Here is a 23,125-nt window from a genome sequence, read left to right as displayed (position 1 = left end):
CTGCGACCTGGCCGTGGAGGTCCTCTTCATCCTTGACGTTGTGCTGAATTTCCGGACCACGTTTGTGTCTAAGTCGGGGCAGGTGGTATTTGCCCCAAAGTCCATTTGCTTCCACTACGTCACCACTTGGTTCCTGCTGGACGTCATCGCAGCGCTGCCCTTCGACTTGCTACATGCCTTCAAGGTCAACGTGGTCAGTGCGGCTGGCCTGGGCATGTGGGACCTGAGGTGGGACAGGACCAGTGTGCCCAAGGGTGACCCCCTACCTCCTTCCCTCCCGCAGTATGTCGGGGCCCACCTGCTGAAGACCGTGAGGTTGCTGCGACTGCTGCGGCTTCTCCCACGGCTGGACCGGTACTCCCAGTACAGCGCTGTGGTGCTCACCCTGCTCATGGCTGTGTTTGCCCTGCTCGCCCACTGGGTGGCCTGCGTCTGGTTCTACATTGGCCAGCGGGAGATCGAGAGCAGTGAATCCGAACTACCTGAGATTGGTACTGAAAACTCTTATGTTTACATGTATGTCAGAGACACACGTCTACTCCAGTGTGTGTGTCAGAAAAATGTGAGCGTAAGCATGTGTGTGTGTGATATGTGGTTGCTATGTGTCATGAATCAGAGCCGACTCACAGCTGACCTTCCAGGGAGTCCTCAGAGGCTGTAAATCTCATGGAAGGTGCGGGCCCACCTCTCTCCTGCAGTGCAGCTGGTGGATTTGAACTTCATACCTTTGTGTTAGCGGTGTAGCCCCTCACCACTAGGCTACTAGGTGTCAAGAATACGTGTGAAAATGTGCATGTATGTGTGCTAACATAGATGTTCCAGAGGATCATGTACAAGTCGTCATGGGCTTGTTTGAGCAACGTGAATGTAGCAGGTGTGTGTTTGTGAGAGGGAAATGGGGGCTGGTATATGTATGTGTGTCAAAGAGGGTGTGTACAGGTGTGTGACAAAGCCACCACCATGCAGCTGGCCTTGGGGGAGTCTAGTGAACTGCCTGGGGGGGGGTGTCCTGCCCCTTCATCAGATCATGCCCAGAGCTGAACTACTCCCAGCCTCTCCTCCTCCTACCTTGGATTCCTGGGGCTAAATCTTTATCACGTTCCTACAGCATCTACCCCAGCTGGAGATTCCATCTTTTTTGACAAAGTCTCTGGGGCTCCTGATGCTTCCCACCACCGTGGCTAGGACTCTCTCATCCCTTCCCCCGTTCTATTACCTCCATCCAGCTGTTTCTCAGCTCTTTCCCAGCCCCAAAATCCATCTTTCCTTTATTTCCATTGTCTTTTCTCTCCTTCACTTCACCTTCACTTTCACAGCTGCTTCCCTCAGCTCACCTCCCACTCACATCTTAACTCCTGCCAGGAGGGTTTCCACCCCCACCGCTCCCCCAAAGACATCGCCTGGAAGGTCACAGTGACCTTCTGGGCCAAATCCTCGTCCTCCTTCAAGTCCCCATAGCAGCTGACCCTGTCAACCCTGTTGTACCTCTTTGTAGTGTGTGGGCCCTTGGTGGGCCATCTCAACCCTCACCTTCCCTCCCTCCTCATCTCACTGTCCTGTACCGTCCCACTGTCTAATGGAGAACCTTAGCTCCCCTATTTTTCCTCAAACTCCAAAGCCTCACTTCCAGCCATTTCTAACCCCAGATAACCTGTAGATCCAAAACTGAACCTTATGCTACCAAGTCCTCCAGCCCTCTGTCAGCTTTGCAGTAACCTTATCACCTGTCAGAGAAAGTCAGAGAGGGAAGGCCAGCTGCTCAGGTGGCTGCGGTTCATGGACTGTTCGCTCCTTGGTGGGCACTAGGCGTCCAGCCTTAGAAACCCAAGCTAATCGGTGCCCAGAGACAAGGCTCCTGTCTTCCTCCAAGCTCCCAGGAGACAGGGTGTGCCTCAGGCACACTTGGAAGATTGCTCTGAGTGTTTGAGTGGATGAGCATAGGAACCAGGACACTGTGTGGCAGTGTCAGACGCTTGGCGCCTGCCTTGCCCAGAGGGAGTCTGGGGTCATGCTGCTCTGGAGCTAGACATACCCCGGTAAGCACTGAGCCAGAGCGTGTGAGTTGGATAGTGGTGCAACAAAGCAACGGAATAGATGGAGACACCCATGTCCCTCACGTCAGTCCATGTCCTCCTTTGCGAGACCCAGATATGCTTGGTCTTAGTAGCCCTCTTTTCTGACCACTTCACACAGCTGCTGAGCTGACATTAAGAACACCTTGGCCATGAAGAACACAGTGGCATGGGGTTGTGGGGACCAGCGGGTTTGGGACCATTTTACTAGTAATTCTTTGGTCTCTAGAACCTTAGTATCTCTGAGGTGGTTTTGTCCTATTTGAGTCTGGCACTAGCCTACTTCTGGTGAGTTTCCAAGTCTTTCCCCCTTCATCTCCCCCTTCTTTCACCAGGAGAACTGCTCCTCACACACCCCCCCCCCCCCCCCCCCCCCCCCACCCAGCAACATAAACTCACTGGAGCCAAACCCAGTCATCCAGGGCTGAGCCCTTGGTGTGAAGATCAATCCCCTGCCGCCCCGCTCTGTCAGGGAGGTGTCCTCTCCATGTCTTCCTAATCTGGCTCCTCTCCCCACCTCCTGTGGTGTGGACACGGAATTTCTGCTCCAGAGTCCAGTTAACCCTGGGAAGATGCAGCAGGATTTTTAAAAGACTTTGCTAAATGCCAAGGGAGGTAGAGTCAGAGCATTTCTAAATAGATAAGGCTCCATGAGTCCCCAAAACCCACTTTCATGGAGGCTTCAGGAGCTGCTGCTGATGCCCCACAAACAAGACTGTTAGAGGAAAGGCTGGTTGCCACCTTCCTCATCCTCAGTCAGCTTCTTCCTCCTCCCCTGGGCAGTTGACTTCACCCCAGAACCATAGCCGCCTGCTGAGTCAGCTCCAGCTCATGATGACCCGTGTATGTCACAGTGAAGCTCTGTCCACAGAGTTTTCAGCAGCTGGCTTGAGAAGTAGATCTCCATGGCTTTGTTCTGAGGCACCTCTGGACGGACTCAGATCTCTAACCTTTTGATTAGCAGCTGAGAGCATGAACTGCTAGTCCCTTCAGGGACTCGGTTCGAGGCCCAAATAAATCATGCTGAGGACAGTTTTGCACCCTCTGTGACATCCTCACAGCACACCTCACCTTGAGTAACCATCGGGGAAGCGTGCAGTTCAGGCAGGGTTCAGGCACACACCCCCTTCCAAATCCTTTAGCCTGGAATTCGATGCCCTTGATGTGAACTCCACATTCTAGACAAACAGAGCTAGTTGCCTGTGCTTGTCTTAAAATTTTGACCTCTGGATTTGGGAGGGCTTACCTACCCGGGGCTTTTGAGAGCATCTTTCCTTCATCAGGAGAGATCCCCTCTCTGTTTCTGCATCTCAAAGTCCTACTCACTATTGTTGTTGTTGTTATGTGCCGTCAAGTCACCTGCGACTCTTAGTGACCCTATGTACAACAGCCCTAAACCCTGCTCTATCCTGTGCCAATCTCATTGTCTCTGACACACCTACCCCCCCATTACCCCAGTCACTGAATCTATCCATTTCATCAAGTGTCTTCCTCTCCTGCACTGTCCATCCACCCTCCAAAGCATGATGTCCCTCTCCAAAGATAGCTAAGCTCTAATGGCGCTTCTTCCAGGAAGCCTTCCAGCCCTAGCTTCTAGCACTTTACTTTGAGCCCTTTATGTGACACTTAGGATGTGTGCTCCTCTGAGATGGTCCTCCCCAAGTGGAAGTTCCTGTGGGTCCCTCGGCTCCTGACACGTAGTGTTGCTGAATGGGTGGAGGGTAGAGGAAGGATGTGGGCATGACAGTGCTCAGTATGTATAAGGTGTTGGGGACCTGGGGCTGTGTTGAAGTGAGAGGGGCAGAGTATATGTGGAGGGATGAGGTCTCCCACCCTGTAGCCTGGACTCCCAAGCCACACTTCCCACCTCCTCTGCAGCCCTCTGTGGCCTTTCACCTAGATCAGCTAATCTACTCACCCTCCTTGATCCCATGACTCCACGTCTGCAGGACCCTGGGACTTCTGTGGACCCTGTCATCCCTATCTTAAACCCTAAGATGCCACAGCATCTAGCTAGGCCCTGAGAGAGTACTAGCAACCAAGTGCTTGTGAAAGGTCTCAGTGCACACCCCACCTCCACAAAGGTCAGGCGGGGGCATGTTGAGACCAGTGCAGTGGGGCCTGGAGCAGTCTTCGGCCGTGGTGCACGGGCTCAGTGTAGCCTGTGTCTGCAGGGGTGCTCAGGAGCCTTGGGTGAGCCTAGCATGTCTGCATCCCTGTGAGCGTACAGGACATTGTCGCCTGTGGCCTCTGAGAGCATGTTTCCCTGTGTGCTTGTGTCCGGACAAGTGTATCACCACCTCCCCTCTGCACAAGTGTGTACCCACCTATATTTTCCACAGGCCTTTCTTTGTGTTGGCGATGGCTGTGCCCGGTGACAGAGCTTGCATGGCTGAGTGTATAAGTGTGTCCTTGTCTTTGGGCTGTGAGACAAAGGCAGGCTGCGTGGTGTGTAGTCACATGTTCATGGGATCATTTGAGGGTGTGTCTGTGAGAATAGGGCTTGTGTGGTTGTGGGGAGGAATGAGGCTGAGCATGGCGTGCCTTTCTGAGCAAGTGGACTCAGAGAAAGAGGAAATGGAGGCATCTGGGTGTACAGGAAAGAGGAGGGTCCTCATCTATCTGGCCATAGGTATAGGCTGTGGCTGGATTTGGTGATGCCAATGAAGTGCTCCACCCCCTTCAGCTGGGCCACTACCTAGAATTGGTGCCGGCCCTAGAGAAGAGAGACATAATATTCCTTGCTCCATTTCTGGAAGCCGGCCATGGTGCTGGCAATCTTGTCTTGTTAGAACCAGGGGGAAATGGGCTGAGGATAGCCAGGGGTGTGCTAGCAGAGGAGAAGGAGGCAAGTGGCAGGAAGCCATGGGGAGGTGGATCTGTGTCTACATGTCCCCTGTCTTCCTGGGTGTCCCAGCCACACTACAGTCCAGCTGTGTGGACCTGCCTGTTCAGGCCTTCCCCTCCCCTCGTCTAGGCTGGTTGCAGGAGCTGGCCCGCCGCCTGGAGACCCCCTACTACCTGGTGGGCCGGAGGCGAGATGTAGGAAACAGCTCTGCCCAGAGTGACAACTGCAGCAGTGGCAGCAGCGAGGCTAACAGAACGGTGCTGGAGCTCCTGGGCGGGCCATCTCTGCGCAGCGCCTACATCACCTCCCTCTACTTCGCGCTCAGCAGCCTCACCAGCGTGGGCTTCGGCAATGTGTCCGCCAACACGGACACTGAGAAGATCTTCTCCATCTGCACCATGCTGATTGGCGGTAAGTCCAGCCTGCTCGCCCCCTCCCGCCCTCACAGCCCGGACTCTGGTCTCACCTCAGGCTTCTCTCTCCAACTTCACCATCGTCTGTCTGCAGGGTCCTGGGCGTTAGGGGCTCTGTGGCAGACAGGGCTGGAGATGGGCAAGGCACAATTGTCTGCAGATCTCCCTGCCACCCAGCACTCTGTTCCCTGCATGCAAGCATGCCAGGGATGGGAGAGGGCAGACCGGGCCAAGCTGGGCCCTGTGGGTGACCCATCTCGCCACCCTCCCCAGCCCTGATGCACGCAGTGGTGTTTGGGAACGTGACGGCCATCATCCAGCGCATGTACGCCCACCGCTTTCTGTACCACAGCCGCACCCGTGACCTGCGCGACTACATCCGCATCCATCGCATCCCCAAGCCCCTCAAGCAGCGTACTTCCAGGCCACCTGGGCTGTGAACAATGGCATCGACACCACTGAGGTGTGGTGGCAGCCTCCAGGGCTGGCCCCTCTCACCTTAGCTCCTTCAGGGGTTTGGGACTTGGCCTGAAATGGTCTGGCGTAGGGGTGAGGAGTAGAGGGATGCAGATTTTTGGCTTCTGGGGGTGGGGAGGGGACACCAACACAGGATAGAGACCAGCCACACAGAATCTGTTAGGTCCAGGGTATCTGTGCTCACAGACCCAGGCCTGAGGTCCAAAGAGGGACAGTCAGGAGCCCATGAGAAGCTAAAGTGATTGAGAAAGAGGCAGAGACAGTCCCTATTGCTGGTTGTACACTGTGTAGAGGAGGAGGCTTCAAAAACCTTCCCAGTCTTGATCCTGAGACCTGAGGGAAGGGGCTGGCTGGAGGCCTCCTCCCCTCTGCCACTCTCATCCCAGCCTCCCTGCTCACCTACAGCTGCTGCAGAGCCTCCCAGACGAGCTCCGAGCAGACATCGCCATGCATCTACACAAGGAGGTCCTGCAGCTGCCCCTGTTTGAGGCAGCCAGCCGAGGCTGCCTGCGGGCACTGTCCCTGGCCCTGCGGCCCGCCTTCTGCACACCTGGCGAGTACCTCATCCACCAAGGCGACGCTCTCCAGGCCTTGTACTTTGTCTGCTCCGGCTCCATGGAGGTGCTCAAGGGCGGCACTGTGCTCGCCATCCTAGGTGTGTGAGGGTGGAAGAGAAGGCATGCGGCCCTGAGAGCTGTAGGACACAGTGCTGACCCAGAAGACCCAGAGGGGACCCATGCCAGGTCACCTGGGGAGAGACAGGCTGAAGCCAGGAGCAACCCAGGGGTCCTGGACAAAGCAGAGAGAGGACTCCCCAGGTGGTTCTGGGACTGAGTGAGTGGGGGGACGCAGAGAGCTTAGTGGTGTCAGAGGGAATGAAAATGCTGAGGATAGAAGTCCTGGGGAGTGTTCATAGAGCAAAAGGTGTGGTGGAAAGCTCCTGTGTGGGGCTTCCTGCTGCCCGTGTAACAGGCATGGCTACAGCAGAGCCAGGGGAAGCTCCTGTTGGTGAACACAGGGTATTTAACAGCATAAAAGAAAGAAAGAAGAGAAAATGAACACTTAGCTCTCTAGACAAGGAAGAATAAATTGTCACTGAAAACTAGACTAACAGCACAATCACAGGGAGCTTCATGATAGGTCCAACCTTAATATGATTTATCTCATTGCAACTATTAATATTATTTCCATTTTACATATTGGGAGACTGAGGCGCAGAAAGGTTGATGAAGAGCTAAGAATTAATAGAAAGAACTTGGAGAGTCTAGTCTATTGACTTAAATTCATACTTCTTACACCATGCTCTCTGCACTTTGGGCTAGAAAGACTCCAGAATGAGATTTAGGATGGATGTGAACCCTGGGGTTTGGAGAGCCCTTCACCTGAGTTCTCAGCAGTGACGTCCAGAGTGAGAAAGGCTAGAATCTGGGTAATAAAAGGATTTGTATAAGAGATAAGGAGAAGCGAGGTTCCTGTTGTTGTTGTTGTTATGTGCCATCAAGTTGAGTATGACTCATAGCGATCCTATGAACAAAAGATTTTATTTTATCCCTATTCTGTCCCGCGCCATCCTCACACTTCCTGACACACAAGAGCCCACTGCGGTAGTCACCACATCAATTCACTGGGTTAAGGGTCTTCTTCTCCTTCACTGACCTTCCACCCTTTCCAGCATCATGTCCCTCTCCAAGGAATAGCCCCTCCCAGAAACATGCCCAAAGTATGTGAGGCAAAGCCTCATCATTCTTGCTTCCAAAGAGCTCTCCAGATACACCCTCTCCAAGACGTATATGTTTGGTTTTTTTGTCTATCCATGGGATGTTCCCTGCCTTTCTCCAACACCACAGCTCAAAGGCATCAGTTCTTTTTTCTGTAATCCTTATTTGTTGTCCAGCTCTCAGATGCATAGCAAGTGACTGGAAAGACCATGGTCTGAATCAGACTCACCTTGGTCCTCAAAGTTACATCATTACTCCTCAATAATTTCATTGCTGAAGAGGCCCCATGACCACAGCTGAGTCTTGGGCACTAAAGTTCTTATGGAACCATTGACGGAGACCCAGAGGCTGAGGTTTGTCATTAACCTGGCAGTCCACAATGAAGGCTTGAAAGAGGAGCTAGGAATGGGGCACCAAGAAGGCTGTGTTCCCCCGCCCAGTAGCTAGTGTGTGTCCATTCTTGTACCATTGAGAAGGAAGATCTTGCTACAGGAAATTGTGGGGGGACTACCAGCAAGGGGGCCTGGAGCCTGAGCAGTGAGACGAGACACTGTTAAAACTTTCACTTTCCATCTTCCATGAGTTTGGCTTCTCAGCCTATGTTTTCTGCAAGGACTCTGAGAAGACCTTGTTCTGACCACTGAAATGTGGTTGTCAGTCTTTGAAAAATTATGGAGAACTTGTGGTAAGGAGTCGCACTAGCAACAAGGTAATAACAAGGCATGCCGTTAGAATCTACCAGTTGCTCCGCAAGAGAAATATGGACGGTTCCTTCCTGTGCAATTAACTGCCTCTGAAAACCTGCTGGAGGGTCAGCTATGGATTGATTAAGACTCCACAGTACACAACAACAAGAGTAAGATTAAGAAAAGCAGAAAGACAATTTTGACGATTTCCTACTGCTCTGTGCAAAATCTGGAGAGCAGATAATCTCCTGGCTGGTCTTCAGACTTGGAGACAAAGGAAATGGTGTGATTGGAAACCGTCTGGGTTCTGAGAACACCCTGATGGTGGGTACAATGTCTCAGAATCATTACTACCACTAGTTAATAAAGATGGGACTGCAAGAAAGACCATGGCCTGTCCCCAGGCATCGCCTCCTGAACATCCCAGTACAAGCACTTCCTGCATGTTCTACATGAGCCTTCCTCCTCTTGACTTGAAGGCTCTGGACATCCCAGTGAAAGCCCTGAGCCAACCTGATTTGCTGATTGCTGTCATCATCCCATGCCCCCACTTGCCTCCATAGCAGCAGCACCAAAGTATCTTCAGCCTGTTCCTGACAGCTGAGGGTCACCACTAACTCCTCAGTGTTAGTCTGGCCCCTACCTCCATGTATGAAATAGCGCCAGGTAGCATTTGTAATCAGTTACAAGGGAGAATGGGCAGGATGGATAATGGTGGGCTGGGCATTGGTTCCTTACTGGGACTTGATCACTTTGCCTGGAAGTTGTGGCTGAGGTGCCAAGCTAGAAGACAGTATCTGGTCTCTGGGACCACAGAGCTCTGTCCTTGGTCCTGACTAGAGTCTCATTTTTATTCCACCTCTTTGAAGAGGCAAATCCTGCTTCCGGATGGATGACACAGAGGAGGAAAGAACTTCCTCATCAGATAATTACACTGAGATCCACACAGCTTTCAGAAGAATGGGCTGAAAGTGATGAAATAAAATCCAGCAAGGATGGTTTTGGATAATTAGAGGAAGCTATTAAACTTGATTGACACAATGACTACAACAGTGACTTGAAGATGGTGATCTTGAGGATGGCACAGGATAGGGCAAGGTTTACATCTGTGCCATTCTTAGGGTTGCTATAAGTAGTAGTTGACTCAATGGCCCATAACAATAACAAAGCTAAGCATGGTATGTGCAGCTGGCAGCAGGACCTGACCGATTGGAGGAATCCATCTTCTCCTGTTGGGATAGTCCTATGAACTTCTTGTGAGGAAGTGAGACCTCTGTCCAAGCCCAGATTAAGTTCATCCTTGTTGGGAGTGACCTATAGAAGACTCTTGTTGGAAGGGGAGATTAGGAAATCAGCTTTTATTGGTTATTTATATGCCAGGCAATTTATTTACATGGACTCAGTAAATCCACATCCCTGGATGGAGACACCATCTTTCCTTGATTCAGGGTCACTCATTCTCCCCACAATTTAACAATGCTACAATTAGAATGTGGATTAAACCAATTCTACAATCACATCAGACAGGTGGCAGGCTCAGCCTGGTGGTGGGAAGACCCTTCATTGACACCTGGTAAGATCAAGAAAGCATTAGAGACTCAACTAAATGGCAGTCAGGGCTCAGGAGGATAGTCACTTGGCCAAGACCACACAGCTCTGATGCCACACTGTGGTGCTTTCATGGGGACCAAGCACCATCAGTTTCCTTTTAACTTCTAGGGAATTCTAATCTGCAGACTAGAAGACTTCTCACTCCAAGCTTTAATTCCAATTTGTTTTGGCATAGAGGTTTTGAGCCTGAATTTACGTAGAAGTCATGGCACAGTGCTTTTTCTTGTCAAGCCTATTTGAGGAGGGAACTGCCTTGCTCTGGGCAATCCTGCCCTTGTAGGGCTTCCTGCTCAAAGTCTCAGCTTGAGGGGTGGATGCTTACTGGTTTCCCGTTCTCCTCTCCTCCCCTCCTGTCCTTGGTGCTGGGGTGGGGCTGGCTGACCTCTGCTTCCTCTCCCCAGGGAAAGGTGATCTGATTGGCTGTGAGCTGCCCCGGCGGGAGCAGGTGGTGAAGGCCAATGCCGACGTGAAGGGCCTCACTTACTGTGTCCTACAATGCCTGCAGCTGGCGGGGCTGCACGAGAGTCTTGCACTGTACCCAGAGTTTGCCCCACGCTTCAGCCGTGGCCTCCGTGGAGAGCTCAGCTACAATCTGGGTGCTGGTGGAGGCCATGCAGAGGTGAGGGGTAAGAAGGGGTGGGTGGGCAGGGAGGCTGGGGCTTATAGGGGCTCAGTGAGGGCATGGAAAAATCCCCACTGGACAAATGGGGCTACTCTCTCCCTGCCTTTTCACTCCATGTCTTTTAAAGCCCCAGCCCAGCTGTGCTCAGCCACCCTGCATGCCTTGACTCATTTGAGATTGGCTGCCTCTGTCCAAAATGAGGGGTAGGGAAGCAAAGTCCACTGGTGACAGAAAACAAGCCCCAGAGGCCACAGAGATGCGGCACTGAAGACAGGCCAGTGGCTTCCCCACTCCTTCAGGGTGAAACAGGACCATTTGGGGTGGCTTTTACAAGTTCTGGGATTTTGGGGGAGCTCTGGTGGCCTAGTGGCAAGGAGCTGCAACTACAATCCCAGAGGCACACGGTTCGAATCCACCAGATGCTCTTCCAGGAAAAGGAGGGACAATCTCCTCCTGTACCAGTCAGATCTGATTTGATGGTACACTCACACAAAAAACAAGTTCTGGGATTTTATCCCTAATTTCAACTAGTGTTCAAGTAGTTTTCTCCTGGAAAATAGAGTCAGCATGTTGTTGTTATGTGCTGTCTAGTCATTTGTGACTCATAGAGACCCTGTGTACAACAGCCCTAAACCCTGCTCTATCCTGTGCCAATCGCACTGCCTCTGACTCACACATCCCGATTACCCCAGTCACTGAATCAATCTATCTCATAGTGTCTTCCCCTCTTGCGCTGTCCCTCCACCCTCCCAAGCATGATGTCCCTCTCCAAGGACCTGTCCCTCCTTGCAACATGCCCAAAGTATGTCAGACGAAGCCCCAGAATCCTTGCCTCCAAGGAGTAGCTTGGTTTAATCCTCTCCAGGATGAATCTGTTTTTCTTGGCAGTCCATGGTACATTCAATACTCTTCTCCAGCACCACAGCTCAAAGGCGTCAATTCTCCTTCTATCCTCCCTAGTCATTGTCCAACTCTCTGATGCATAACAAGTGATTGCAAAGACCACAGCCTGTATCAGCGCACCTTAGTCTCCAGAGAGACACCGTTGCTCTTGAGTACTTTAGAGAGGTCCCTAACAGCAGACTTTCCCATCGCAATACGTTTTTTGATTTCCTGACTGTTGGTGCGAAGAGTGTTGACCGTGGAGCCGAGCAAACTGAAGCTGTGAACAACCTCAATCTCTTTGCCATCCATCCTGATGCTACCAATTGGTCCAGCGGTGAGAATCTTTGTCTTTGTCTTTTTGGCATTGAGCCTCAGTCCATACTGAAGGCTGCATAAGGGACCAAAAAAGCGGAAAAGTGTGCCCGAATGAACCAATAATTATAAAAGAATGGAAACATCTTTAAAAAATATTTTAAAAATCCCACAATAGCATATTTTCCCCATCAAATAACGTTTTAAAATTTGTGCCACAATAGTATATTATCCCATAAATTTGTCATCACAACATTTACATGTTTTATACCAACTTATAACCATATTTTCATCTATCATAAGATAGTCTGAACTAAGTAAACGCTTCTCATCCTCCAAATTAAAAAAAAACTAGTTTATTTCATAATGAAAAACCATTTGAAAAAAGTTAATTTCTTCTTGATTAAAAAAGAAGGCTGGTGTATCCTCATTGGCTAGGCTTCTGAGGGACAGTGAACTTCTCCAGGGCTTGGCAACTTTGAGGGAAGGCAAGTCAAAGTCCACTCTAGGACAGCAGAGAAGCAGCCCACCCCTCCTGACAGGGCCTCACCTTTGGCAGAGTGGCAGACCCTGGGCATCATCCCTGCTAGGGGAGGTGAGTGGGCAGCCAGGGCTGACTACCTGTCCTCACTGCCCCCAGGCAGACACCAGCTCTCTTAGCGGCGACAACACCCTCATGTCCACACTGGAGGAAAAGGAGACGGATGGGGAACAGGGCCCTGCGGCCTCCCCAGCCACAGCTGATGAGCCTTCCAGTCCCCTGTTGTCACCTGGCTGTACCTCTTCATCCTCAGCTGCCAAGCTGCTATCACCGCGGCGAGCTGCACCCCGGCCCCGGCTAGGGGGTAGAGGGCGGCCAGCCAGGGCAGCAGTGTCAAAGGTTGAGGTGGGCCCCGCTGCTCACCCACGGACCTTAGAGGGGCTGCGCTTACCCCCCATGCCATGGAATGTACCCCCAGATCTGAGCCCCAGGTAAGTGGTGGGCATAGGGTGGGCCAGGCTTTCCCACATTCTAGGTCCCCATCCTCTCAGTTTAAACCCAGCCAGCCTGTCTGGTTCAAGCCTGCCTCCCTCAGGAAGCCTTTCTTGCCTCATCCATTCTCCTCATTGCCCTCGCCCGGCACAGTGCTCTGGATCCTCGTGCTGCTTCATGGTGCTCAGGCTGGGCTCCCTGGCCAAAGTGCCTGCTCCTCGGGGAAGGGAAAACATGCTGCCTTTCTCTCAGGGCCCCAGGATCCTGTTCTTTGCAACACCACAGTGACTGCTGTTGACTAATTTATTGTCCTGGTGCCTGGATCTGCAGGGTGGTAGATGGCATCGAGGATGGCTGTGGCTCTGATCAGGCCAAGTTTTCCTTCTGCGTGGGACAGTCTGGCCGGGAATGTAGCAGCAGCCCCTCCCCTGGACCAGGTAGGGCCCAGGAGCAGGCAGGGCAGTGGGGAACACATTGTCCCTATTGACCTTGAAAACTGTTGGCCTGTGGAGGCAGTGGATACAATTATCCAGTCTCTCAACCCTCACTCACCTCTGGCCCATTGTGGGCATTTGGTGGTTTAAGGTGAGGCCTTGAGCATCAATCAGAAATACCAGGTGGCTGAGTTTGGATCTGTATACAGCTTTGTAACAAGTGTGACCTTGGCTTCTCTGAGTCCCAGTTTCTTGTGTATGAAATGAGTGGTTGTGCACAGAAATGAAAATAATGTAGCTAAAACATAGCGGTGTCTGGGTCACTGAGAGGATGAGTGGGAGGAACTGAAGGGCTTGAAAACTATACAAAAGGGTGCCAGGTTGGGTCATCTGACAGGTGGGCAGAGTATGAGCTCCTAGGAATGACCATTGCCTTGGAGGACAGAGCACGAGACAAATACAGAGAGCAGCTCCTGAGGGTGTAGGGAGCACTGGGTGGTGGAACAAAGCTGGTGGGTGGTGTCTTCTCTGGCCCTTGAGGTTTGGGCAAAATTCAGTACTTGCTTGAAGCCAGTTGTTACTAGGTAATGAGATAACAGGACAAAAGCCCAGGCCTTCACACTACTAACTCTTTTCCACTGCCCACAGAGAATGGTCTACTCACTGTCCCTCTTGGGCCCAGTGAGACAAGGAACACAGACACACTGGACAAGCTTCGGCAGGCGGTGGGTGAGGGACAAAATGAAGCTGGAGTGGAGGAGGGGGCAGCCCCCACTGTTGGATGAGGATGCTCACTCCACTCTGCCTGTCCTGCTGCAGGTGACAGAGCTGTCGGACCAGGTGCTGCAGATGCGGGAGGGCCTGCAGTCACTCCGTCAGGCTGTGCAGCTGGTCCTGGCACCCCACGGGGAGGGGCTGTACCCAGCAAGCTCTTCTGGGCTCCTGCAGCCTTTATGTGTGGACACTGGGGCATCTGCCTACTGCCTGCAACCTCCAGCTGGCTCTGTCTTAAGTGGAACCTGGCCCCACCCTCGCCCAGGGCCCCCTCCCCTCATAGCACCCTGGCCCTGGGGTCCCCCAGCTTCTCAGAGCTCTCCCTGGCCTCGAGCCTCAGCTTTTTGGACCTCGACCTCAGACTCAGAGCCTCCTGGCTCAGAACTTTGTCCTGAGCCCAGCACTCCTGCCTCACCTCCCTCTTCTGAGGAGGGGGCGAGGACTGAGCCCCCAGAGCCTGTGAGCCAGGCTGAGGCCACCAGCACTGGAGAACCCCCACCAGGGCCAGGAGGCCTAGCCTTGCCTTGGGACCCCCATAACCTGGAGATGGTGCTTATTGGCTGCCACGGCTCTGGCACAGTTCAGTGGACCCAAGAAGAAGGAACCGGGGTCTGACAGTAGCCTCAGAACTCAGTGTTTCCAGACATGCTGCCATCTGCTGCTCTGCCCAACCTCAGGGTGGAGGAAGGGGCAGCAGCCACCCTTGACTGTGTGCTGCCCATTGGCTCAGGACAGGGACCAGGAGCCTCAGCAAAGGATGGGCTGGAGCCTCAGGAGCAGGCCCGAGGGCTAGCAATTTAAGGGCTCTACACCTGGGGTCCTTCTCAGCCTGTTCCCAACCTCCTCCTTTCCTCTGCAGGCTGGGGGCTGGGATCTGAGGCAAAGGAGGGGTTGTACCAACTTCTGCATGTGCCCCTGCTCTACACCTGTCCTCTTATTTTTTATATTAAAAAAAGAATAAAAGAAACTATCTTTGGAACTCAGTGCATTTTATTTACAAAAGAAAAACAAAAGTCTGAAGCTAATCAGCTTAGCACACAGAAATGAAGGTAGAAATCTTGGGGGAAGAGTAGGGTGGTCTGCAGAAGAGGGAGGGGTTTGGCTCCAGGGAAGCTGGAAGGTCCCAGCCTCTACCTGGCTTCCCAATGGCCAGCCCTACCCTTCCTAACAGGCTAAACCACACACACCAGCAATGGGATTTTCCTACTGCCCACTCTGGGCAGAAGGCTTTCCCAGGAGCCCAAGCTCCCCGCTAAGGAGGGCAGGAATGGAAGAAGATACCAAGACCAGAGGGCCCAGGAGTCCACCACCATCCCTCACTGTGGTGTGATCTTGGCAGCCTCAGCCCGGATGAGGGCAATGAGGTCCTGGTTGATGAGGAAGACAAATCGTAGACTGGCAATCTGTAGGTGTGAGGAGGCCAGCTCAGGATGGAGCTGGGGGCAGGGGACCAGACTACCCCCAGTCTCATTCCTGAAGTTACACTCCCTCCCACTGCTCACCTCCACCACAGAGTTGTTGCTGAGGCGCCATTTGGAGCCACACAGCACAGGCCGTCCATCGATGTAGATGGGCCGCCGGCCCTCATTGGCAATGAAAAAATCACCGTTGTTTTTCAGTTTAATCACACCTAGGGAAGTACAGGAGAAAAGGGGGTTGTTAGGGGAAGCCCAGAGAGAACCAGGGCCTCCACATACCAGATCAGCTTCTGGAGCAGTTTCATGGGGACAGGCAGAGCTTAGCAGGGCAGCACCTTGCTTCCGGGAGATCTTCCAGGCTGGCCCCTCCAGAGACAGGTCCACGTCAATCTGGTTATCCTTGGTCGCTCTGCCCAGGGTGATCTGGGAAAACAAAGCAGGTAAAGGCTCAGGTCTTAGGAATGAGATCAGGGGTTCGTTCATGCAGGCTAGGGAATGAGAAAGAGATGGCATGAGACCCAGAAAAGGGAGAGGACGAGAAGACTGCTGACTGCCTGCCTCACCTCTCGGGAGCGCATCAGGTACCGCACCATGCGGCCCCGCAGCACTGCCAGCGTCTGGTTGTCGAAGTCTGGAGAGCTCATGCCTGGGAGAAGAGCAGGGTTAAGAGCGAGCCTACCTGGAGGATAGGGTGGGAGGTGGGATCCAAAGTCCACAGATGGACGGGCTAAAGGGAGATGATGGCTGGTCCCTGAGTTACTCACCTGTGATGCTGTCTACCAGAACCTGCCACTTATGCAGTTCCTGCTCCAGCTGCCGAATCTCTCGCTTCTGGCGCCGGTCAGCCACTGTCAGCTCTGGAGTGAGGTGGGTGGGTGGTCAGGAGAGACACTCCAAGGTCACCAGTGTCTTGCGCTGGTTTTCTATGCCTTGCAGGCACTTCTATCCCCTTGCTATCCCCCCTCCAGGATACACTCACCATGTTCCAGGACCTCGTCTCTCATATCCCTGAGGAACAAGAAGGCAGTCAAGAAAGGACAGATTATGCTCCACTTCCAGCTCAGCTGCCATCATTACTTGGACACTACTTGGCTCATTAGGGTACCCCTATGTTCTTTAGGTCAAGTGACCTAGAAGGGGGTTCCTCGAGCTTTGGCCTGGCCTTCTCCCTGGGGTCATATGTGGGATAAGAGAAAAGAGACTAACAGGGAGGTCCCAGTATTAATGGGGAGGATTCAACAGGTGGCTAAGTATCAACAGCTGTGACTGGGTCAAAGGCTCGGTCAGAGGCTGGATCAGTTCCTAGTAGCATCCAAGACATGGAATGGTGGGATGGGCAGCCCAGGAAGCTTTACCCTGGGACAAGCACAGTTCCCCTCCACCTCCGCCTGCGGCTCCAGATACTCACTTGAGTTTACTGTCATCTATCAGATCTTCTGCGTCGGAGAAGTTCAGTACTTGGTCCCCCTTGGGCAGTGGCTGCACTGGACAAAGGACAGAGAAAGGATCAGCACCAAGTTGTCTACTTAATTCTGAGTTGTTGAGTAAACAATGCAGGCACAGGCAGTCAAAACTGAGCAGACATGAAGAGTTTAGTGCTGAAATCAACACATGTTAACCTAACACCCTATCAGATTACACCACAATGCGGCAGACAGCATTCTTGTAATGTAATGAGGGCAGAATTGTTTCTAGAAAGGAAAGCAGAAAATTTGTGTGGCTATTCAACATACAAAAGGGCTTTCATTTATTAAGTAGGACTAGCAGCAGATCCACTTCATAGATGAGGAAAGAGATACAAGAAAGTTATAAATTATTTGACCCTAGTTTGTGACAAGACAGTATGCAAGTCCTGCTTTCCTGGTTCTACATCCAAAAAAATGCTCCTTCCACATCGGATGCTCGCAAAGAAGATGCTCTTCTTTTACAGTCAGTGAGGGGCTGAAAGGCATGTGTAGTCAAGTACTGATTAGAAAACTATAGCCCCTTAGGGAACTACTTCACCTCAAGTCAGTGTTTCTCATGATTCATTAGTGGGTCATAAAATTAATCTTACTTTTAGAAAAGTAAAATGGAATCTCAGAGTTCAAGAACTATGCTCAGAATAATTATTTTTCATGAAGGATTTTTCCTCTACTAATTAACACTGCAGAGGGTATTGGGATAAAATATAAAATAAAAAACCTAAACCTGTTGTTTCCAGAACATTTGATTGGCAGGATTGCAGGCAGCTGTGGGAGGTCAGAGGGTCAGTCCCCTCACCCACATCTCCCCATGAAGTCTGACTTCTTTTTGTTGTTAGCTGCCATCGAGTCAAGTACAACTCAAAGTGACCCTATTAACACCTGGCCTGAGCCCTGTCCTATCCTGTGCCACCTTCATCACTTCTGACACGAGAGCCCATTTGTGAAGTTATCATGTCAATTCATCTCATTGGAGGTGACTCCATCTTTCTAATCATGATGTCCCTTTCAAAGGAAGAGCCTCGCCTAGCTACATGTCCAAAGTATAGTGACAAAGTCTGACCTAGAGGTGAGTGAAAGGAGCTCTTTAGACCCGCTCCATTTACTGGCAGGCAGTGATGACACCTCAGGTGCTTTCACATTCCTCAGAGGGAATTTCACGGCCTTTAGCTGGTGAGGCTGATAAACAGCAGACAATACAAGGCCATGTGGCAGGGAACAACAGGGTTTAAACACTATGAAGAGGAAGGTTTTCACTGAATAGTGAGAGAAAACTATATGGAAGGTAATATGCAGCAATATCCAGAAAGCAAAGTAACATTAAGTATGCCTGCACTGTGAAATTCTGAGCATAAATCACAAACCCAATTAGGAGAATCTTGCTGCTGTTTAACAGCTTTCCTAGTACTTGTCATTAGGAGAGCAAGGGTTTTGTGGAGGAACAAAGGAAACAGAGGCTGTTGGCCCTGAGGAATGGAAAAGACAGAGGCCCAGGTGTGAAGTCTCAGAGGTGCTTCCTATGCTGGGTGGGAGGAAGACAGAGAGGTTGAGAGAGGCTCAGGAAAAGTGGTTAGTATCTCAGGGAGGAATATAAAGGAAAGGGTGGGCAGTAAAGGGGACTTTCACTTTCTACTCATGCTTGAATGTTACTGATAGCAAATAAGTTGTTAGGGTGCGATAAAGTCAACTCAACTTGCCTGATTCCACAACATCATCATCTCTGCTCTGCTTAAGCCCACTGCTGTAGTCACTGTATCAATCTATCTTGTTGGGGGTCTTCCTTTTTAACTGATCCTCCACCTTTCCAATCATTATGTCCTTTTCCAAGGACTCTTCCTCCTGACAACATCCAATGTGTGTGAAACAAAGTCTTACTATCTTAGCTTCTAAGGAGTAATCTGGTTGTATTTCTTCCGAGATTGATTTGTTCTTTTGACAGTTGAGAGGGTGAATAGTCCATTTGCTATTCTTTACTAATACTACAATTTAAAGGCATCAATTCTTTAGTCTTCCTTATTCACTGCTCAACTTTAACATGCATATGAAGGAATTGCAAATATTATAGCTTGGGTCAGGTGCACCTTAGTCTTTAAACTAACAGCTTTGCTCTTTAGTACTTAAAAGAGGTCCTGGGTAATAGATATGCCTTAATGCAATGTATTGACTGCTACCTCCTTGAGTGTTGATCCAAACAAAATCTCTGACAATTTCAATCTTTTCTCCACTTATCGATGTCTGTTGAGTCTAATTTTTGAGATTTTTATGTTGTGGTATGCCTTTGAGCTGTGGTGCTGGAGAAGAGTATTGAGAATACCATGGACTGCTAGGAAAACAAACAGATCTGTCCTGGAGAGGGTTAAACCGGGTGGCTCCTTGGAGGCAAGGATTCTGAGGCTCCGTCTAACATACTTTGGACATGTTGTGAGGAGAGACCAGTCCTTAGAGAGGGACATCATGCTTGGGAGGGTGGAGGGACGGTGCAGGAGAGGAAGGCCCTCTATGAAGTGGATTGACTCAGTGACTGGGATAATTGGGATGGGAGTGTCAGAGACAGTGCGATTGGCACAGGACAGAGCGGAGTTTAGGGCTGTTGTACATAGGGTCGCTATGAGTTGCAGGCGACTCGACGGCACATAACAACAACAACAACAACAACATAATCCTTACTGAGGGCTCTAATTTTTTAACTTCCTCAGTATTTAAAATCCTCTTCACTTTCAGCAAGCAAGGTCACACTATTTGAATAACACAGAGTGCTGACAAGTCTTCCTTCTATGCAGATCCTACATTCATCATATAATCTCCCTTCTCAGATTATTTGCTCAGCAGGACACTGAATAGATACAGTGAAAGGATACAGTCCTGATTATAAACAATTCAGTATCCCTTTATTCTGTTCAAACTACTCCTTAGTCTAGAAAAAGTTCTAACTGGATACAATTAAGTGTTCTGGAATTTCCATTCTTCTTAATGTTATCCATAGTATATTAAGATCCACACAGGTGAATGTCTTTGCATAGTCAATAAAATACAAGCAATTATCTTTCAGGTATTCTCTGATTTAAGCCAAAATTCATCTGATATCAACAATGTTATCCTATGTCCCAGGGCCTCTTCTGAAACCAGTGCTGATATCACATGTAAAAGACAAGATGTACTGACTATACAAAGGCATTTAATTATTTTTTACTGATGGAAACTATAGTAGTATAGTATAGTAGTATTTCTGTAATGATAAAGTATGGGGATATATGTGTGTGTGTGAATCTCAAAAGAAGTTGTAGACAATTGTACTATTTGGGCTTTTTTTTGGGGGGCTTTTTTTGTTGGAATTAATTTTTGTTGGAATGTGACGTCAACAAAACTGGGGTTACACAGGGATTTATTACAGAGGCTGTGGGAAGGTGTCCCCAAACTACTTTTTAAGTACACCCACACAAACATACAGACCAATTCTGTCAGCTCCTGTGACGATTACCTGTTTGGTCCTCCAGCAAGTAATACTGCTTCATAAGCTGCCAGTGGGCTTGCAGAGCCTTGGCAGTCCGGGCCAGGTAGAAGGCATCAGGGTGTCTGTGTAGAAGGTCCTGGAAGGTCTCCAAGGTGGGTTGGCTGGTCTAGAGGGCAAAACAACAAGCTTCAAGGTGTCCTGGTTTTCTTATTTCCATCCCTGCTTCACCCACTGGCCAACTCTGATTCTCAACAAGAGCCAGAAGCAGGAATAGCCCCTAGGGAACTAACTAGGTTTGGCTCTTCCCAAGAGCAGTTTCCAGTCTACTAATACAAGGGGATTCCCCACATAAATAGTTTTCCAGGTGATCAATTCTAATCCAGTTCTTTGCCTTACCGATCCCACTTTACTTAGCAATTGTTCCTCAGTCTTGCTGAAGAGGGCTTTGCTTTGTATGGCTGCAATGGCTTCAGGGTGCAGCTGCCTCATGGCCTGGCAAGCCAGTCTGGGCAGAAGAAGAGATAAGAGTGAGCTCAGAGCAAGATAGAGAGGGTCAAATAACCTGAGAGTCCTTATTTCCACCAATGTTAAAGGCTTTTGGGATCAAGGACCTCAGCAGAAATAGTCCAAGACAACGTACCAACTCTGGCTCATGGGGTTATCTCACAAATGAACTTGTAATTCATGAAACCTAGCTCTGATGCTCAACCTAGTGAAGGAGATTCAAAGGCACAGACCCTGGAGGTCTAGTCCTGGGGTAGATCTTGATACCAGTTGCTGGTTGCTCCTCAAATACATCCTTCTAACGTGGCCAAAGCTGCCACCCGCCTATCAGCTCCCATTTTCTCAAGTTGTGTGCTACCCATTTCCTGGTGTAACAAAGATAAGCAGCAGCAGGAGCTACGGAGGATAGCAAGATGGGTGTTAAGCATCCCTCTGAAGTCTGCAAACATTAAACTAAGTGATTGAGGAGGAGAAAGAGTTTGTGTTATGTGTGCATATGTGTGCATGCTCATGTGCATGACTCTATTTGGAACCCTGGGTGGTGGAACTGGAAAGTGCCTTGTGTTCTTCTGGTCCAATTTCCTAAACTTAAAGAAGAAAAACTGTAGGAGGTCAACACTGAAACGTTTGGAGGAGACCTCCCCCAAGGTGCACTGCGCACTGGTGGGGCCGGGGCTCCTGGTGCTTATAATGACGTTTTCTCCATTCTATCACTTCCACATATAGTCATTCCTAGATTCTGGCACCATGCCAGGATTAGCAGGTAGAGTCAAGAAAGAGCGTCTCTCTGAAGTCTGACAAGTCTCAGAATCACTCCAGGAAATGCAAGGCCCCAGGAGCTCTCCTCCTAGGCCTTTTCTTTGGGTCCTTAAATGAGTCTATCTCTTTCTAAGCTGAATGCTAGGGTCTCCAGTACCTCCCAGTGTTGCAGACAGCTTCACTCACTTGGAGATGACCGGATCGTAGAGCAGGGCGTACCAGCGCTCCTGGACTTCCCGAAGAGTAAAGCGGCAGCTGAACTTCACACCCAGATGGACAGAAGTCAGGTCATTGGTCTGTAAGGTCCCAGAGGGGTTTGCTCCAGTCTTAGAGCTGAGAAGACCCCTTCCTACCTCAAGAGACCCCCTTAGCTAGTTTGGGGGCTGCTAACTAGAGACTGGAAAAGGAGAGTTGAAGTACTACCTGTAACACAGCGTTGATGAGCAGGAGGTCATCTGCAGGCTTCCAGCGGCCAAGATCCTTGGTTACCTGAAGTGGCTGTTTGCTCTTTTTCACACGTTTGGTGAGTCCAGGTGCAGGAGCTGGACTGGGAGGCACAGGAGTGCTAGGGGCCTTGGATACCTGGACAGAAGGCAGGTGTGAAGTGAGCAAAAAGCCAGCATCAAAATGAGTTAAGTTCCTAGCTTGAGTCTTACGTAGTCTAGGGCAACCCCATCTCTATTCAACAATGGGAAATGCAGAGAGAAGCTCAGCTTGCAGCCTTCCAATATCCCCACAAATTATTCTGCAGAGTACTTGACCATATGGGGTCTTCTCAGCTGATGGCACACCCAACCCCAGAGTGGGGAGTAGAAGAGGGGATGTCAGGAAAACACTCTTGCTGCTATAGTGTCTGGGGCCAGAGCAATGCCACCTGGGGGTTATTTTTAAATCAGCCAAGCTGGGAACAGACTGCTCGTTCCCAGAATAGATGCATGCTCCATGCCTCCCACATGGAATATGATAAAGGATGCACTTGTGGGTGGGGCGGGGTGGAGGGTACAGCTAGAAAGGAGGAGTAGAAAGGAGTAAGTTCCCATTTGGAGGCATCTGAGGCTGGGGCTAGAGCAGCCTAGACTTGTCACAAGTCTCTTCTGTAGATTTTTACCAACTGGCAAAGGTTCTGAGAAAACATAAAATTTAAGGTTTCCCTTCAGCCCTCCAGCCCCCAACCCCTTACCTTCTTCTTCTCACTAGAAGAAGGTTCACTCCCTGAACAGCGGCCAGGTTCCACCCCACTGGCTCCCTTTGCTCGGGTAGAGGACTTGGCTAGGCTGCTCTCCACAAGCTCATCATCAAATTTCTTCCTCTTGATGAACCTGGGGAGGATCCTGTCCAGTGAGCATTCTCTCTATACTCTCCAAGTCTCCACCCACACACCTCAAAGCCAGGCTTAACAGAGCATGAAACTGCCTGCTCCACTCCTGAGCCACCATAGTACTGCACCACAAAGGTTTTCATGTCAGTGGTTTAAGATGCGCCTCCCCCACAGGGAGAATCTGGGAAACTGCAAGAATTTGCCAGTATTTAAGTCCTAGAGGGAAAGTTAGCTATGTCCTATAGGGATAAAGGCAGGCAATACCTAATTCTACATATTGTCCCATCCCCAGTCCCTGCCCTCGGAGCCCTTACTACCTGGAGGAGCTTCGTCGTTTAGGGATGGTGCCCAAGGCCTGGGAGGAGGCTCGCTTCTGCCCCGCCAGAG

The 23,125-nt window shown here is 50.6% G+C and overlaps 2 protein-coding genes across 2 annotated transcripts in view; one reads left to right on the top strand and one right to left on the bottom strand.

Annotated features, from left to right (window-relative positions):
- Positions 1–14,440, top strand: part of KCNH3 (potassium voltage-gated channel, subfamily H (eag-related), member 3) — an 18,774-nt gene extending 4,334 nt beyond the window's left edge. Inside the window, 11 exon segments of the mRNA XM_006900259.1 lie at positions 20–193; positions 284–491; positions 5,050–5,331; positions 5,607–5,744; positions 5,747–5,796; positions 6,216–6,465; positions 10,227–10,444; positions 12,285–12,616; positions 12,948–13,054; positions 13,700–13,776; positions 13,871–14,440. Coding sequence (XP_006900321.1) covers positions 20–193; positions 284–491; positions 5,050–5,331; positions 5,607–5,744; positions 5,747–5,796; positions 6,216–6,465; positions 10,227–10,444; positions 12,285–12,616; positions 12,948–13,054; positions 13,700–13,776; positions 13,871–14,440 — 2,406 coding nt within the window.
- Positions 14,441–15,141: 701 nt separating this feature from the next.
- Positions 15,142–23,123, bottom strand: MCRS1 (microspherule protein 1; the record flags this gene model as incomplete). The annotated part of the gene is made up of 13 exons (XM_006900270.1): positions 15,142–15,228; positions 15,328–15,455; positions 15,579–15,666; positions 15,807–15,889; positions 16,008–16,100; positions 16,223–16,251; positions 16,652–16,727; positions 20,185–20,323; positions 20,554–20,662; positions 21,607–21,716; positions 21,844–22,002; positions 22,601–22,739; positions 23,056–23,123. Coding segments are annotated over 13 exons (1,308 nt in total), but the record flags the coding sequence as incomplete, so codon positions are not given.
- Between the last annotated feature and the right edge of the window lie 2 nt (positions 23,124–23,125).

The sequence above is a fragment of the Elephantulus edwardii genome, unplaced genomic scaffold, assembly GCF_000299155.1.
Source record: "Elephantulus edwardii isolate Elephantulus edwardi_28Jun2011 unplaced genomic scaffold, EleEdw1.0 scaffold00278, whole genome shotgun sequence".
NCBI classification, from domain to species: domain Eukaryota; kingdom Metazoa; phylum Chordata; class Mammalia; order Macroscelidea; family Macroscelididae; genus Elephantulus; species Elephantulus edwardii.
The sequence above is the reverse complement of the archived record's forward strand: the minus strand, read 5'-3'. Positions and strand labels throughout refer to the sequence as shown.